The sequence below is a fragment of the Triplophysa dalaica genome, chromosome 9 (genome assembly GCF_015846415.1).
Source record: "Triplophysa dalaica isolate WHDGS20190420 chromosome 9, ASM1584641v1, whole genome shotgun sequence".
Taxonomy (NCBI): domain Eukaryota; kingdom Metazoa; phylum Chordata; class Actinopteri; order Cypriniformes; family Nemacheilidae; genus Triplophysa; species Triplophysa dalaica.
The window spans coordinates 11,322,994-11,340,832 of record NC_079550.1 but is presented as its reverse complement, the minus strand read 5'-3'; the positions used below and the strand labels follow the sequence as shown (position 1 = coordinate 11,340,832).

Below are 17,839 nucleotides of genomic sequence, written 5' to 3'. Positions count from 1 at the left end.
ATATTATTCTTTAAAATAGTAAAGCTGTAGGTATTTTCTATTGATTAGACAAACATACAGCCGCGAAATAAAGAGACCATTACAAATTTTCATTTAATCAGCATTTCTAGATGTACATGTGGCCATTCCAGTGTCTACAGAATTTCAACAAAATCAAACCTCAGGAGTGACATGAAGTCATTCAAGAGCATAATAAGAAACATGAAAACTTTGTTAAAAATCCAGTCCATTTTTTTACTTTTCCTAAATACATGTAATGTTGTATTGTTTAAAAGTGAATACGAACTTGTTTTCTTTGCGGTGTTTGAGGACTGATAAAATGTAGAGCATCTTTTCTATTATTTTGACCTGTTTCTCCAGTTGTCATTTTCTGCAAACAAATACAACTAGAAACAATAATCTATTTGAAATTTGGTAGAAATGTTTTCAGTAGTTCACAGAATAAAACAAAAATTAACATTTTACCTAACACATACCTATAAATAGTAACTTCAGAAATACGAAAATTGTTTTTGAAATGGTCTCTTAATTTTTTCTGCGGCTGTATATCTCAAGCTGCATGGAATTTGCAAACGTGTACTAATAGCACCAGAATGTTGACCCTGTTTAGAGAAATCTACTTACTAATGGATTATAGTTGTCACATTAGAGAAAGCATTTTAACATTTCAAAAATGACGCACATTCCTTTTAAAAGATGACCTCTACACTCTCGGAAAAAAAGGTACACAAGGGTACAAAAAATGTTCCCTGAAGAACAGTTTTGTACCTATTCAATAAATGTACCCTTAATGGTACAAGAAAGACCTCTGATGATACCGTTTGGTACCTTTTATGGTACAATTTAAATGAAGGTACATATTTGTTCTCAAACCAAGGGTACAGCAACCTTTATTGATAAATAACTAATTTTATTTACACAAGCAAATAACATACGATATGGAATTTTTTTAAATATGTTTGAGTTATTCCCCTATAAAAATATGATGCAACATTTGTTTTTACTAAATTTTCTTAAAAGTAAGTTATAATATCGGTTGTTATACAAAACACTGATCAGATTATTTATTCAGTATTTATTTTCATATATAAAAATGACCTATGATTGTTTTAAATAAAAGTCCTATAGGAGACTGATCATAATTTGAATGTTATGACCAATAATAAACAATAATGGACCACATAGTCTGAATGAAGAATTTTACATGTCTTAAAGGGATAGTTCACCCAAAATGAAAATTCTTTCATCATTTACTCATTGTCTTTATAGAGGGAATGCACATGTCGTCACTTTACCACGTGAACACCACGAATTAAATGACTACTTGCAATATGAGGAAACACAATTTGGCACAACATTTCAGTGTCCAGTAACACCTGAAAAATCTGTAAATCGCAGTGAATCCGTAAGCGACCGTAACCGTTGAGTCCACCTGCTTGTAATTTCAGCAATAGTTGAGTATTTGAGTCCTGGTCATTCATACAAGTTTGGAACATCGTAAGGGGGTAAATAATGTTTCATTTTTGGTGAACTCTTCCTTTAAGAAAAAGTATTAATATTACTAAAACCTAGAGGAACATTTTTAAATAGATGAAAATAAATATGAAATAAATTCCAATATAATTTGCCTACAAAATCATCCTTATCAGATCAATGTCAATAACTAAGAAAACTTCTGACTGATACTAATACATCACACATCATCACATGTACATCATTTACTCACAGTCCACGTGACCCGGATGCTATTAGTGCTCAAAACGTCTGGTGTCTGCAGGTGAACTTTGACTCCTCCTAAATCCATCTGTAAAGGCCCCTGGTCTGTTCCCTGATCCTCTTGACCATCTGATAGAAAAATATATATTAAGTCAAGCAGATGTATGGAAGTAGACAGGCTACATCAGAAACCTTGAACATACCCTGTGTTCGGACCGGCTCTGAGATGGGACTGGGGTCACTCAGGCCGTAGGAGTTCATCGCCCGGATGATGAACAGGTACACAGTATTAGGGAAGAGTCCAGTCACCGTGTGCTTCTCCTGCCTCACAAGGTCCGCCGCCGTCTGCCATATGCTGCCCACTGACTGACTAGAATTAGAAAGAGAAAATAAACACTATTGATGACTAAGTGATACTTTCCTTATACTTTCCTACTTTGCATGACTACACTCAAACTAAAGCATGCCCTCGAGTACCTTATTGATTAAATATGTGATATTAAGGCACATGATTAAAGTTAATGAATGGGAACTGATTCCCGTGTCTATTCTTATCTACTTGAAAAAAGCTGACCTGGCATGCTAAATTGGACGCGTTGGTCTTTGTTAATGAGAAACACAGAGCACACAGGTGTGTGTGAAGGTCAAGAAAGAATCTGGCCTTGTTTCTATGCACCGTGAGCACGTAAGATCTGCGCAGTCCACTTCTCGGACACTGCACACGACCGTGACCTCCGGGCGGAGAGGGCTGCACAATAATTCTGAGCATCTTCTTAACAAGGTGTCAGAGTAGAGCTAAATAACGACTTGGCCTCTGCTCTCAGCCTCTCTGCTTCACCCTCCCTGCTGCTCTGCTGGCAGGACATTATTAGAGACTTCTGTTCCTCTGACCTCCACAGAGCCCAGAGAGGGAAAGTTCTGCTGAATCTAACCGAAGCCCATAAGAGCGGCCGGTCTGCACGAGAGCAACTTCCCACTCTTACTTTACCAGAAACTTCAATCTGACGCATTGAGTGACATTTCTACCAAAACTGAAGCCGTTATGGATACTGTAAGTTCTTTAATATATATTTTGTACTACAGCTGATCAGCATACTTGATACACACATAGGAACTCGCATTATGCATTTAAGATATAATGCAAACATTGCAATAAAGAAATATTTCACAAAGTTAAAATAGAGACAGCATGGTCCTCCTATAACAATTGCATATAAATGTTTCGTTTTATGAACCATTTAAAGGAATAGTTCACCAAAAATGAAAATTCTGTCATCATTTACTCACCCTCTTACCATTTTAAACCTGTATGACTTTCTTTCTTCTGTAGAACACAAAAGAAGATATTTTGAAGAATCTAAGTAACCGAACAACAGTGGTACCCATTGACTTGCATTGGTGTTGTGTCTGTACAATAAAAGTTAATGGGTACCGCTGTTTTTTCATAAGTAATGGCGTATAAACCATATTAATTTATTTACTTCCTGATGTCATATCATCATTACAATTATATTGATTTGCAGAGTCTTCTACATTTTACCGTGAGTGGGACAGTAAAACATTTAACCTTTGGCTAAAGTCAGTTTGTATTGTATGATACAGTAGTACCTAGAAGAGATTTTGAAGAATGTTGCTAACCAAACAACATTGACTTCCATTGTATGAACACAAAATCAAATATCTTCTTCCGTGTTGGACAGGTTATGCACGGCCTGAGGGTGAATTAATGTAACGATGACATAACTTTACTTTAAGAAACAGTAATGTACTCATGTCAACAGAATAATGTAAACCTGAAAGCCTCGATGACGTAAGAAGTGACAGCTGCTCCGCCCTCATGTGGGTTGGGCTGCCAGGTAAGAGTGACACTGTGCGAGGTCACTTCTGTCACCGCTGGTTTTTGAGGAGGACCGGGCAGCTGCAGGGTCCTTGAAACCCCTGGCGAAGAGGACGCTCCATTCACTAAACACAAAGTCAATGTTTCGTCAAGGCCATATACACACCTGATCCAAACACATCTGACAGCACATCACAATAATCCGTGCTTCTTTAAGTCTCACTCTTTTCGGTTAAAGTTGTAGATAAAGAGTAATGAAAGGAAAGAATGTTCGTACCTTTCACTTCTAAAGTCCAACTCCACCTCGTCTCACCCGTGGAACTGGATGCGACACAGGTGTACGTCCCTGAGTCTGTCTCCTAGCAACAGAGAGGACAAAATCATCGCTCTCTTTCTCTCTACGTCTAAAAGACGACAAAGATAATTGCGAACATGCATTGTCTGTGAAGTGCTCTGCGCTTCTTTCCTCTGCTCTCCAAATGACGCGAATCAAATGCCTTGTTTTAGCCGATCAGTCAGTTTAGTTTATATTGAGTAAGTTAGAGGTTGTGACCGTTTAAACTCCCCCAAGATCAACTTTGACATTCAGAATGCCTGTTTGATATTCTGCGTATGGCAGTGCTGTCTGTCAGATGTCTCATTTAAGAAACAAACGTTGTACAATAGATGTCATTCAATCTGTGTGAATGTTCTTGAAAGGTAATGCAAACAAAACCAAAAGGTGCAGTATACATCTTTTAACTGAACGCAGAGTCTTTTGCCTTTTAAAGGTTAATAGGGGTGGAATGACATGGGGTTGGGGTTTTCATTTTTAGGTTTAGAGTTACAAGAATGTCCTTTTCTGTACAGTATATTATAAAACTGCATTATACATAGTGGTACCTTCCAACTACCTTAAGTGATAGTTCACTGAAAAATGAAAATTCAGTCATCATTTACGAGCCCTCTTGTCATTTCACACCCTGTATGTCTTTTTTCTGCAGAACACAAAAGAAGATATTTTGAAGAATTTTGTCAACTGGCACTTATTGACCCCCATTGGTTTTGTGTCCATACAGTAAGTGAATGTGTTCGGTTACCAACTTTCTTCTAAATATCTTCTTTTGTTTCCTGTGGAAGAAAGAAAGTCGTACAGGTTTAGCTGTTGAGTAAATGATGACAGAATTTATATTTTCGAAATATCCCTTTAAAAGTCATTTTAAAGTTTAAACTTGGCAATAAAATACATTGTTTAAAACGTGCCTATGTGTGTATTACTTTTTTAAATGTATGTATGAACACTTTCAAGCTAAAACCATGATTTCACACATACCCACATAGTATGCAAAAGACAGGCGTGGTGTGCACGTCCATGTCTGCAGCTAAACTCCATTGCATCCAATTACTGAAGTACAAAAAACACCATATCTGGAAACGTTTTGGACGTGTGTTATGCAAATTACTCACTGTGGCACGTGCATCACTTAGAATAAGCCAGATTTCTCAACGTGAGAAAAAAATTAGACACATTTGCGTGTGCATGCACCTGTTGTGAGTCCAGCTAAATACTACATGAGCACACAAGTAAGAGAACTTGTATGGAGTTATTCCTAAAAAAAGATCTACAGAGTAAACATTTGCTACTTTAATATTCAGGAGAGCCGTACAAGCAAATTAAATATTTCGGTGCTATCTATATCTTCATTTGATAGGTTAATTCATCTAAAGTGTCAAACACTGTACCACGACATGACAAATTTGGTTTCTTTTTCTGATCTATTGCATCGTAAGCCTAAAATCCTGAGCTATCTTTTTCCGATGAAGCGACTTGATGAATGGGGAGGGCGCACGAGTTCTTCTAATTAAAATCGAAACCACCGGTTGTTAGTCTTTGCTGCCACAATCAATTAAAATAAATCTTACTCTTTACTCCGATCCTAGAAGAAAATTACAGATTAGCGTCACTTCCACTTAGTCACGCGAATTTCGTGAAGTTCCAAGTGCCTAATTACATTAGAAGTAAATTTTGGCCGAGCATCTCTAAGCAAACAGTTCTGTTGGCTATTGACGGATGAAGGTTACACGGCTATTTTTCGTCTTTTTTTGGCATGCGTTGATGTAAACCCTGCCTCGAGTAAGTCATAGGATATGAAACGCTCAAGTGGAGCCCATTACTTCAGGTGTGCTTGTGAATGTCTCACTCAGTATGAAATGTTTTCTCAGAACCGCTCGGTCCGGGGAGCTTTCACGTTTCAGAGCCCTTATCAAAGCAAACAATTCCAGTCTTTGTCTGAAGCGTCTGTCAAATACCTTCACGCCGTTGATGTGTAAAGTGCCGTTTTCCATTAGGCTTATGTGAATGTCATCAGCCAGAACGCTTTGCCCGTCTTTCTCCCACCTGACGCTGGGGAATGGGCTGCCCATCACATGGCACTGGAGTAGGGCGCTGGAGCCTGAGGCGAGAGTCAGATTGGCCGGGCCCTGACGGATAATTGGAGGAATGAGATCTGATGGGCCTGAAGGATAAACAGCAGAGAGTGTTTGTGAGGAGAGTGTTTGCATCTGTCCAGTCGTCTAACACGCTTCGCCCAGACTCATTTATACAGCTCGTCTAGCTAGCAGTCCGAGTTAATCACACTTTAAATACACAATGTCATAAAAGACAGTGATATTGTGGAATTGTGGTTTTAATTTAGATGTGTGTCTTAGTACTATAAAACTGCATTTGATGTGTGGTGCTAGACCGTGCAGAATTTGCCACCACAACGCTAATTTAGTTGTGAAGGGTTGCTTTGTTGTTCCTAATTTAGTGTTGTATGTGATGCTATGCAGTTGCTAGGGTGTTCTGTCGGGTTGCTAGATGGTTGCTGGGTAAATACTGACCACAGGATTCCACCAACATGACATCACAGTGTTTTTGTTCACCATGAGAAAAATTTGTACGTCTTATTACTTAGAAAACTAAAAGCTTGAATTCAAATAAAATATTGGAATAAATATAGAAAAAAAGAATCTACACAAAAATTGTAAATATTTTCAATTAAAAATCATATAAATTGAAAATAAGGTTATAAATAAGTTTTTATTATTTTGTTGAGGTACTGAAATTATAAACTGACAATAAATAAAAACTAAACTAAAACTGAAATAAAATATATTAAATTAAATTTAATGTATATAGAAGTCCTATTAAAGAAAAACTTGGCTTCATTATAAAAGGTTTTATCATTTAAAAAATGAAAAGTGTGTTTACGCTCAGGCAGTTGGTTAATACGAGGGGTTTTCTTTACAATTTTCTCTTGAGATGCCAATCCCAAACACTCACCGGTTTTCACTTCCAGCAGAGCTTTGGCAACTACACTTCCCGCCACACTGATCGCCTGGCAGATATAGTACCCCGAGTCCTCCGAGTGAATATCAGAAATGGACAGATCTCCGCTCATCGACACAGAATAACGGCCCAACTGGGACGGAGGTTGGCCGGGGAAAAGCAGCATCTATGACAGAGCAGATTCTTGGGTTCACACCACACCGTTGGCAGACTACCCAGCGTTCTGAGTAACACAAAAATCTGGTTTACAAGTTAAGGACATATTATGTAAAACAGGATTTTTTTGCGTTCTTTCCAAAGCACTCTATAGACAAACTCAAATGTTCCTCCACGGGATCCAGTACAACCAGAACAATTGTTAAGAGAACTATATGGATGGGTCATTTACAGTACAAATGGCCATGTATTCTGAAATTAAGTTGATACATGTAAAAGTAAAACAGATATTAAAAAAGTTCAGCAAAACAATTTGATTCAAGTAAGGGTAAAAATGTATGACTGAAATTATCAAAGCATTTAATATGGTTTCTTTAAAATATGACAAAAATATTAATGCATTAAATTAAAACTGTCCTTTTCATTAAAGAGATAGTTCACCCAAAAATGTTATTCTTTCATCATTACTCACTTTACTCATGACTTTCCTTCTTCTTCTGAACACAAAAGAAGATATTTTGATGAATGTTAGTAACCAAACAACATTGGCCCTAATTGTCATCCATTGTATGGCCACAAAACCACAGAGACGTTTCTCAACATATCTTCTTTTGTGTTCCACAGAAATGACATGACGGTCAATCAATTTTTATTTTTGGGTGAATTATCCCTTTAAAAGTAAACAGGGCTCTTTCTAACAGTTCTATGCACTTGGTTAAAACTGGCTGTTAGAATCCATTTCACAGACCACCTACCGGCTCCAGTACAACTGCGAAAAATCAAATCTGAGTGCTCTTTAGCACTTTCCTGGCCTGACGGAGGTCTATTTTTAGAGAGGAAGCATCCTATAAATTGCTATTATACTAAACGCAGTGCTTTTGTGGGCCATAGGGATGTTCCCGATGTTCCTCTGTGTCAAACTAACTCCTCCCACCTCTTCACAAGTCTCCATTTTTTCCTCTTAGGAGACCCAACTCTCGCTCGAGGTTTGTCATAATGCCTTTGAAAGCTCGCCGGGCCGGACCGATCTAACACTCTGAATCATCTCTTCAGCGCAATCAGCAATGCAACACTAATCAGCAGCAATATAATCACCCAGAGGCTCCGGGCTTGTTTTCAAGCACTGGCTAAGTCAATGAGTCAATGATAAACATGATCTGAGACACAAATGAAACATCTTTAGATCAAGAGAACAGCCTTTGATCTCCAATCAGGCTCTGGTAACCCACACACGGTACAAAGAGGGGTATTGGATTATACTGCCTGACAATGGCTGCATTTACATGCACTCTCATAATGTGATTATGGCAGAACTGTGATTGTTGCTACTGAGCCTATTCACTTAATAGAAACAGAACGAAGCGATTATATTAATGCGGTTACGCACAAACCATCAGGACCGTAAAATGTGTGAAGTATTTTTGAATGCACAGTATTATAAAGACATATTCATGCGAGCATAAAAAATCCACTATGACTGAACTGCGCAGGGGCACAAGTGAGATTACTGGAGGGGATTAGACAGATGATTCGCTGAATGAATCATTTGAGAGTCAGTCAAGAAGTAAGGTAATAATAACTGGCTATTATTAGAAAATGATAGTGTTTAACACCTTGTATGTATGTAAAATTGTTGTTGGACACTCCATGAACCCAAGTAGGACCTTAAAAATCACAAAATATTTACTCTTTTATGAAAATTTCATGTAGACATTATTTTGATCACAACTTACTTTTATCAAGAATCATGTATGAATAAAAAGTGTAGCCATTTGTTATGTCTTATTATACAGTGTCATTGTTTGAGCACATGGGATGTTGGATATATTGTTAGGAAGCAGAAGTTGTTCTCACCTGACTGCCTTCTTTCTGCCAGAAAACAGCTGGAGGGGGGTTTCCCTGGGTACCACACTGAAATGTGACAGTTCGTCCTTGGGCAGTGACTTGATCCTGTGGACGTATATCAATCTGTGGGGGAACTGACACCAGGATTTGACAATTTAGAGAATTTAAGCATGCTTTTTACAGTTTGTTTTCTGCATTTTACATATGTGATTCTGTTGGTGAATTTAATCAGATCATGAGCCATAGCCATGAAATGACAAAATATGTGATTAAGACTGCAAATAACAGATTATATGATACATTTCAGTATATAATACACAATGTTCTATTTGTAATACCGAAAATAATGATTTTATTGACACTATGTTTGATGACATTGCAAAAACAACAAAAAATCTGGAAGTTGGTATGGTTTGGCCTTACTCATTCAAAATAAAAGATAGCAAGTTATATTACAGAATGTTCTTTACTTTACGTAAAATGATTTTATGTAGAAAACAGTAAATCATCCGAAATAACTATTTGGGTTTTACTGGCATATTTAAAGTTTTTTCCTATATCGATGCTTTCCTTCCAAAACCTTGATGTTTAAATTCGCTGTTTTTAGGAAATGGAAAAAACACTGTACTTTTTAAATGATTAAATACGTGTTGTCAAAGTTGACAAGCATTTTTTATACTTTTTATTGATTAGATACTGTATTTGCATAAAAGGTGACAAATAAAAATGATTTATGACAAAAAATAACGATCACAAAATATGAAGATTTTAAAAGGACAGCAGCGATATATATATTTTTTTCATATATTTCATATATCATATGTCATCCCACAAAAAGGTGATATTCAAAGCAGCTGGGACACCATATCAAAAACACAATATATATATATATATATATATATATATATGTTTTTTTTTTAATTTCTAGTTTATTTCTATAATTTGAAATTAATGTATTTACCGTACTTAAAAACAAATCCAAGATAATTCTGTTCAATCAATTTTGTAAAAGTACAATTTTTTATATTTATAATTTTTTTTGCAGATAGTAAAAAATGATACCAAGGGATAAAGCGGGTTCAGAAAATGACATATACTGTTAGCACCATATAAACAACCTAACACGCCCAGCGGAAGATTGTATTGCTCAGTTGTTGCTTTTTAATTGCACTGAAAAATGAATTAAGATTTAATTAGTCACATTGTTGAGAAACATCGCTCTAAAATGCTTAAATTGCTCTAGATTATTTGTCTTGGGAGGTAAAATGTATTGTTTTCCGCATTCTTACAAGTCATTTAGATGTCTGCTGAATTCCTATACATAAAAATGCAAAATTTGCTAAACCTGCTCTCAATGTAATCTAAGAGATACAATTGAGACATTTTAGAAAACGTTTTCCTTTCCTAATCTTTTCCACCACTTGGATCAATTTAAGGCAACATCCCTTATACCCCATACTGTATCTGTGATCAATACGCACAAAAAAATAAACTGCAATCACGTGTTTTTTTCAAGCATTGCAGATCTCTGATCAGTTAAGTGCTGCCCTGCGAGACTCATCAGCACTGTGATTTTCACATTAGTGTTTAAGAGCGCTTAAAACATATAGATTCTCCACTCAGCCTGGATTAAGGGAAGTAATTAGTTGTGTCTGCAAAGTAGATTCCCCTTGCTGGAGTCTGCAGCCCATGCTGGGAAAGCCATGGACGCACGATGCGAATAAACATCTGTTTTCACGCCAATCTGACCGATCACCGGGCAGGGCGAGCTGTTTGAGACGGCTGCTCCTTGGTTCAGCAATCTGAGGTTTCATTAAAGCCAAACATAACCACGGACAACCACCCGGAGGCCATATTCCGTTCAATCTTTAGTACAGTGTTGAGCTCGGGGCTGCATGTCTATGCTTAGAGAACCAGACCAATACCCTGCTGTTCAGAAACTTCACAGTAGGTTTGTGAGAGAAAGAGTATGAGAGCGTGAAAAGCAGACAGGGAGAAAATATTAGGATCTGACTCATCTGTGTTGTTTTTCCATTTTCACATTTTTTCTTTTTGACAGGACTACAAGCTCCCACACAAATAACAGCTCCTGATGAGGAATCAACAAAGATCACTTAAACCTATGAAGAAGAATAGCATGAGAAAATGTGGCTGGAGGTTCTTACAGAGCTAAATGTAGACTTCAGGTGACTGTCATTGTACGTTTATATATATGTCAGCTTTAGGCACCAAAATAATGAGTTGTTACCTTTTACACTGATATTCTGAAGGCTTGAAGAACCACTTTACCCTAAAATAGAAAATACTTTGTCATCCTTAACTCACCCTGATGTCATTAAAAATTTTACATTGGAGCCTAAAATTGGCAGCATAAAAATCCACCTTTTGTGTTCCACAGACGAAAGACAATCATACGGGTTTGGAACATCATGAGAGGGGGTAAAAAAATGACGGCATTTTCATTTTCTATGAATTATTCCTTTAAAAGCAACAGCATTAGAATGCACCAATTTGTACGTTTTTTAATACAGGGTACATTTCAGATGATCAAGGGAATGAGAATGTATTTGACTCATGACTCGATGGCGTGGGTATTTTGCCAGGCTGGGTAAAAAGCTCTTATGCAAATGGACTCTCATTGAGTGCACTGGTCTGATATGTGTAGAAACAGCAGATGTGCGTGGTCAGTCCGTAATCTTCAGTGCATTAAATCACGGATGCTGTGGCTTTGCTATCTGGTATGTCAAAGTTGAGAATACATGTGGTGGGATGGCAGCAAGCATCTGCTGAGATGATCAGAGAAGACGCTGTTACCCTGACAGCCTAGGGCCCCGTCAATCAAATACGAACCCAGGTGTTCGTTCACATAACATCACACGGGATGTGAGTGTTAACAAATGGAATTCATTACTTTATTACAATAACGTTCTTAAAGATGATTCGGTCACTTTCTTATAGTGTTCATTTCACTTGAGGGTGTATAAATGATGAAAGTTTTTTTTTATTAGAACGTTTTAATCGTTCATGTGTCAATGTTATTGACGTGAAGGTAAAAAAGCCCCTCAAAACTTAACATTTCATGCATTATTTTCCCATGAAACCTCGTGGGAGTATCACATGTCTTCAAAAGCCTTTTTCAAGTATCTTCACGCTATTTCCTATCACACCCACAATGCAGTCCACATAAAACAGTCACTTCCTGAGCCACCTTATGGGGAGCGACAGCATGGAGCGGAGGAAGGAAGGATTGCTCTGGATGAGATGATGAAGGGCAACAAAACATCAAGGCAAATGAGACAGAAAATTTGCAAATGAAACATCAAGGAATGACCCTGAGTCAGAAAATGGAGATGCAGAGAGGCAGAGCTGCTTGGTCTCATCTTAATTCAGATTGGCTAAATAACTGGAGGATGAATTGAACCAGGGCCACTACAGCTGCCTCCTCGGGTTGTGCCAGTTAACATTCTTTTTCCAGTTCTCCCTCTTGCTTCTTCGCATACGCAAACGCACAAACTTCACTGCCACGTCCTATTAACAGTGCCTTTGCTCAATGTCAGTTTGCTGGAGCACAACGTCTTTCTATAACAGCTGTCAGATATAGTAATCCATACGCTTTGACATAAGCCTGACATACTTGTTTTCTTCCAAAACCTAGTTAGCTGCCTACAGATCCTGGAGTTACACCACACAGGACTTACGACTTATTTTTAGTTTCACTGAAGCTACTCGATATTTGTTAACTGTGTAACAACATTTGTGTATTTTTATGCTAATAGTAGTTGCTGTTAGCTTAGCAACATGCTAACATGTTAAGAGAGTCTAGTCTATTGTGTGTTACACACAATAATACATTTTATTTTAATAAAGAGTGTTTTTTTCCATTCGTGTAGTACTATTTTTTCACTGTAAACTGTTCAACTTTATAACCTGCCTTAAAATGTAAGGGTTAAATTTAAATTGGCTTTACAAGTCACTTAAATCTAAAATTATATTAAACTGACTTAAAAAGTTGCATTTCATATGTATTATGAATGAATTTAAAATTGGTTCAAATGTTTAAGTCACTGTAACAAAATTTCAATTCACGTGACTTGTTAAGTCAATTTGATTTAACTTCAAAATGTAAGGCTTTTGAACTTTTTAATGTGGACTTCTATTAAAGTAATATTTATTTAACTTGTTATTTATTTATTTAGTAGCAATTTTTATCCAAAGCAATTTCCAAGTTTTTTTTACTTTGATTATTTAATTTTGTATTAAATAATCAAAGACCACTAGCTCATATTTTGTTTACTTGTATAGCTATATTATGCCAAATGTTTCCAACATTTTTTGAATTGTAACATCTTTATTCATCGTGTCACACTTCTACGTTTTTCATGTTTTTTTGTGACACAGAAATCATAGTTGCGCTAAACATTATTTATATTACCATAGTTCGAATTCAAATACTATGATTTTAATTTGTATTATCATCTGCAGTAATACAGTATACCATAGCACATTTGTGTTTACTACAGTTTTACTAAAAAACTATGGTTACTATGTAGTTAAGCCATGATACATCTTTGTAAGGGTAGTGATGAAGGTCACTAGAGTTAATCTTTAAAAGGAAATGCCTCCACCTGACTTCACACAGATCAGACAGATTCCACCTAAATGGGTTTAAATGTCTGTGGTGAGGTCTGTTTAATGGAGATGAAGATCTGATGCATGAAGCCAAGAATATCAAATCACTTCTTTTTGATTTATATTTCATGCGTGCTACGGTTTGTCAAAACACACATTAATGCCAGAGAGCAATGCACATATGGATGTTTTACCGTGGACCTGTAGCACGGCGGAGGCTTCTGTTTTGCCCACGCTGTTTTCTGTGACACATGTGTAAGTACCCTCATCCTCCTCTCTCACCCGTATCAGACGGAGGCTGTTGTCACTGCTGATCTCAAATCTATTCGGCAAGAAAGAGAAAACAGAGGTCTATGTATAGTGTATATGGAGCCGAATCATCACACCTTCCTCCTACATTTCCTACTCACTCTGTACAGTACTTCCAAGAATGTTTCTGTCTGACCATACAATACATGTCTTTGTTTCTATTGCATTGTGTTCTGAGCAGCTTTTAGTTGTGAAATACAAACAGTTTTTTATTTTGGGGATTTTTCTCACTTTTTAAAAAACTACATCTATTTGGATACAACAAAAGTCAATGGAGGAATGACTTCTCCTAATGCTGTCTTGCCAAATCTGTGTGTCACATTTGAGCTCAACAAGTCTAGAGACAAAAAACACAAATTATTGTAATACATGTTTTGTATTAATTAATACAAAAAGTATGTAATTAATTAAACGTGTGTTAGGTTTTCTGTGCGTTTGGTGTTGCATAATTAAATGAAACATTTTTGCTCTTTGTGAGTGGAAACACATTTTTTTAAAAAGGTCAGTTTGATGTTTGTTTGCTTTAATAATGACCTTATTTCCTCTGTAATTCAAGCATGTTGGCAACAAAAAATTGATTCTCCATTAACTACTTTAACTACTATATAAAATGTCATTAAACTGGCATCTGAGATCCAAAAAGCTATCAGAAACGTCGGTAGGTGGAATCTGACCTCCCCCGTGGAAGTTCTCCATCGTCTCTATTCCAGCGCACAGTTGGAGCCGGATCTCCATGCACCTCACAAATGAAGTCAACTGTCTCCTCAGCCAATACAATCTGATTCACTGGCCGACGGATGAAGACTGGTTTCTCTGTTCCAGCAAACAAACACAAACTCAATTCCACTTTTATTATCTTTTTCCAAATTCACATCGTACAGAAATGTTTTGTTTTTCTGCTTTGAAGCAATGTCTGAGCACACATACAATTGTACAAGGTCATTTTCACCCTTTTGCAATACCAAAAATGAGTCAGAAAATGGAACTTACCATACACCACCAGTTCGGCTGGATCACTGTCTTTCTCGCCCACCATGTTGGTGCCCACGCACACATACATGCCTGCATCACTCTTTCGGGTGTGTGATATCACCAGTTTACCACCACGTATCTGAATGCAAAAATATGTGACCTATCAGTCAAAGCATTAGAAAAACTGGGCTAATAAGTTGTTGTGCAGTTGTTACTGTACCTTGAGTTACTGTACAGAGTTTTTTCTACATGATCTGACCTTTAACAATGACTTTCATTGGTGTAACCAGTAATGTTATAATTTTTCTCAAATATAACCACTTTATTTAAATGTTATCACGTAAAGCACATTTTAACTTTAACATTTAAGTTATTCAAAGTTTTGGAGTTGACATGGCAATGCTACAAAAGGATAGAGCTGTTCAGCCTGCGGTCTTAAACCCCAGATATGAAATTTGCATTTTTGGACCATGGGCTGCCAAAGAAAAATGTAATTGCATATTCTTAGAGGTTGCGCTTTTGACAACAGAGTGCTCACTAACGTAAACGTAAATAGTCTAAAATGTTACATAGTCTAAAAATATTCTACATAGATTTACATAGTCTAAAATGTTTCTTCTACAATTCCTTACTAATTGGTTTTGGAGGAATTAAATGGGACATCCATACATCTCAGACTTATATTTTCCTATATATTAACTCTCAATATATAAAAATAACATAAAAAATTATGAGACAATTCCAAATGTTCATTTAATCACCATTTCTAGAAGTATTATGTCGATTCCAGTCAAGTGTTTGTTGAATTTAAACAACATCAAACTTAGGAGTGAAATAAAGTCATCCAACAGCAATGTGAAAGACTGACAGCATGTCAAGACCAAGGGGCAATCTTCTGGTCTCTCTCGTGAAACCAACACGGAAGTGACTTTTATTGCAATTTATTGACTTGCCGCTAGAGACTGGCACCAAAAGAGAGCAGAATCTCATTGAGCTCCATGTTAAAATGGGCAACTTTACAGAAGAAAAAAACACGTTTACAGCCTGGTACAAAAATTATTTTGGTCTAGATATTTAATTTTACCCTTCATGACAACTTTGAGGAGGGTCAATTTTTTATAACCCCCCAGTTTAACTTACATAAAGCCTTAAAATTCTGCAAATTAGGTGCGTGGCCACTAGAGTGACAAGTGGTTTCAGTAAACCAGGTGCCTCAGCTCTAACCACGTCCCGCCTTTTAGCCCATTTTCGATTATCCAGGAATGACGCGCGATGCCAAGATGGCAAAGAGCTCCTCCAGTTACTTTAGGCTTAATTACTCTACACAAACCTACAGCAGACGTCGCGGACACTACATCCATATTTTATGCAGTCTATGGTCAAGACACATGAAAAAATCCATATAAAAATCCAGGTTATTCCATAAAACTATTTTGTTGAACTTTCCTAAATACATGTACAAATAGTACTGTATTGCTTTAAAGTGAATATGAACTTGTTTTCTTTGCATTATTTGAGGTCTGAAAAAATTACAGAGCATCTTATCTGTTATTTTGAATAAATGCAAATAGAGACAAAACTATGTTTGAAATTTGGAAGAAATTTTGTTAGTAGTTCACAGAATAAAACACAAAAATGATTTTACCAAAACACAAACCTAGAAATAGTAAATTCAGAAAAAAATGAAAATGGTCTTTGAAATGAAATGGATATTTTTTTTTCAGCTGTATATTAAAAAATATATAGAATGGTATATTGTTGACATATTAATTAGTACAAAATATTGAATAACACTTTTCATATACTGAAAAATATAAGGATTTGATTCCAATATATTGAAATGTATTATTTAACATAACTTTCCAGAATATTTATTCTTGTTTTGAAAGGCTACTTGCAAACCTGAGCAGTTTAAGAAATTCTCGAGGTCTCTTCTGTACCTCCAGTAATCCAGAATTTAGCCTCATTTCTTTCTATGTGAAGCAAATAAAATTTTAAAGAGCTCATAACTCAGTAACAATTGACATCATGACTGTGCACTTCTACAAAAACACTTATTTCTGGCAGCAATGATGCCATTTAATGGAAGAGAACAGGAAATGACCTCACACACTGAATCATCTTTCAATCAATGCTGGTTGTGAAGATGCTGACGTCGCTATTGCATTACTACCCATAACCCTCAAATCAGTCCTGTGCCACCCTTTCACTTTTATGTATTTACTCACAGAGATCCTGCCGTCCTTGTCATTGACACGAACGTTATTCCTCTTCCAGGAGACAGTGGGCTCGGGGTGACCCCGTGGAGGGACGCACTCCATCACGGAGGGCTCCCCGGCTGCCACCACCACATCATTGGGAGGCTGCCGGAAATCATCTCGGAGAACTGTGGGAGATTGAGAGAAGTGTTAGATGTTTCTGTTTAGTATTTTATAATCTTTGTGTGAGATGTTTGTTGATCTTCACTGAGGAACGAAGACAGAAATGAATTTCTGTCTTCTCATCGCATGTGAATGTCCTCGCGATCCCTCTGCTTATCAATAATAAACTTTTTTCATAACAACGCATTCACATTTAAATACGACTGAATAATTGACTGCAGAAAAGAGACGTGACTGAGTTTCTTTAAAAGTCTTGCATGACGAAATCCACCTAGGGAGGGTTTGGTTAACTCTGCAGATGTTAAAGTGATACTTCACCCAAAAATGACAATTCTGTCATCATTTACTTAACTTCGAGTTGTTCCAAATGTGTATACATTTATTTGTTCTGATGAACACAGAGAAAGATATTTGGAATAATGCTTATAACCATCTCCCACAGTAGGAAAAATGAATTAATCTTTTTAATTGTTCTGTTGAACATTAAAGAAGATATTTTGAAGAACGCAAGACAGCAAACAGGTCTGGGGCAATTTTGACTATCATTGTTTTTTTCCTACTGTGGAAGTCAATGAGTGTTGAGATCTGTTTGGTCATAAGCATTTTTTCAAACATATTTCTCTGTGTTCATCAAAACAAATACATTTATACACATTTGGAACAACTCGAAGTGAGAAAATAATG

The 17,839-nt window shown here is 36.6% G+C and overlaps 1 protein-coding gene across 2 annotated transcripts in view; it reads right to left on the bottom strand.

The window, feature by feature from the left end:
• The window catches only part of zgc:77784 (uncharacterized protein LOC402947 homolog), a 49,076-nt gene that overhangs the window by 12,444 nt on the left and 18,793 nt on the right, over window positions 1–17,839 (bottom strand). For both annotated transcript variants that reach the window (XM_056756894.1, XM_056756895.1), the window contains exons 3-13: window positions 17,003–17,160; window positions 14,793–14,913; window positions 14,477–14,615; window positions 13,688–13,815; window positions 8,874–8,998; window positions 6,858–7,029; window positions 5,843–6,048; window positions 3,831–3,912; window positions 3,510–3,678; window positions 1,920–2,086; window positions 1,727–1,845 (exon numbers count right to left, since the gene is read on the bottom strand). In XM_056756894.1, coding sequence (XP_056612872.1) covers window positions 1,727–1,845; window positions 1,920–2,086; window positions 3,510–3,678; window positions 3,831–3,912; window positions 5,843–6,048; window positions 6,858–7,029; window positions 8,874–8,998; window positions 13,688–13,815; window positions 14,477–14,615; window positions 14,793–14,913; window positions 17,003–17,160 — 1,586 coding nt within the window. The remainder of the gene's footprint in view (window positions 1–1,726; window positions 1,846–1,919; window positions 2,087–3,509; window positions 3,679–3,830; window positions 3,913–5,842; window positions 6,049–6,857; window positions 7,030–8,873; window positions 8,999–13,687; window positions 13,816–14,476; window positions 14,616–14,792; window positions 14,914–17,002; window positions 17,161–17,839) is intronic.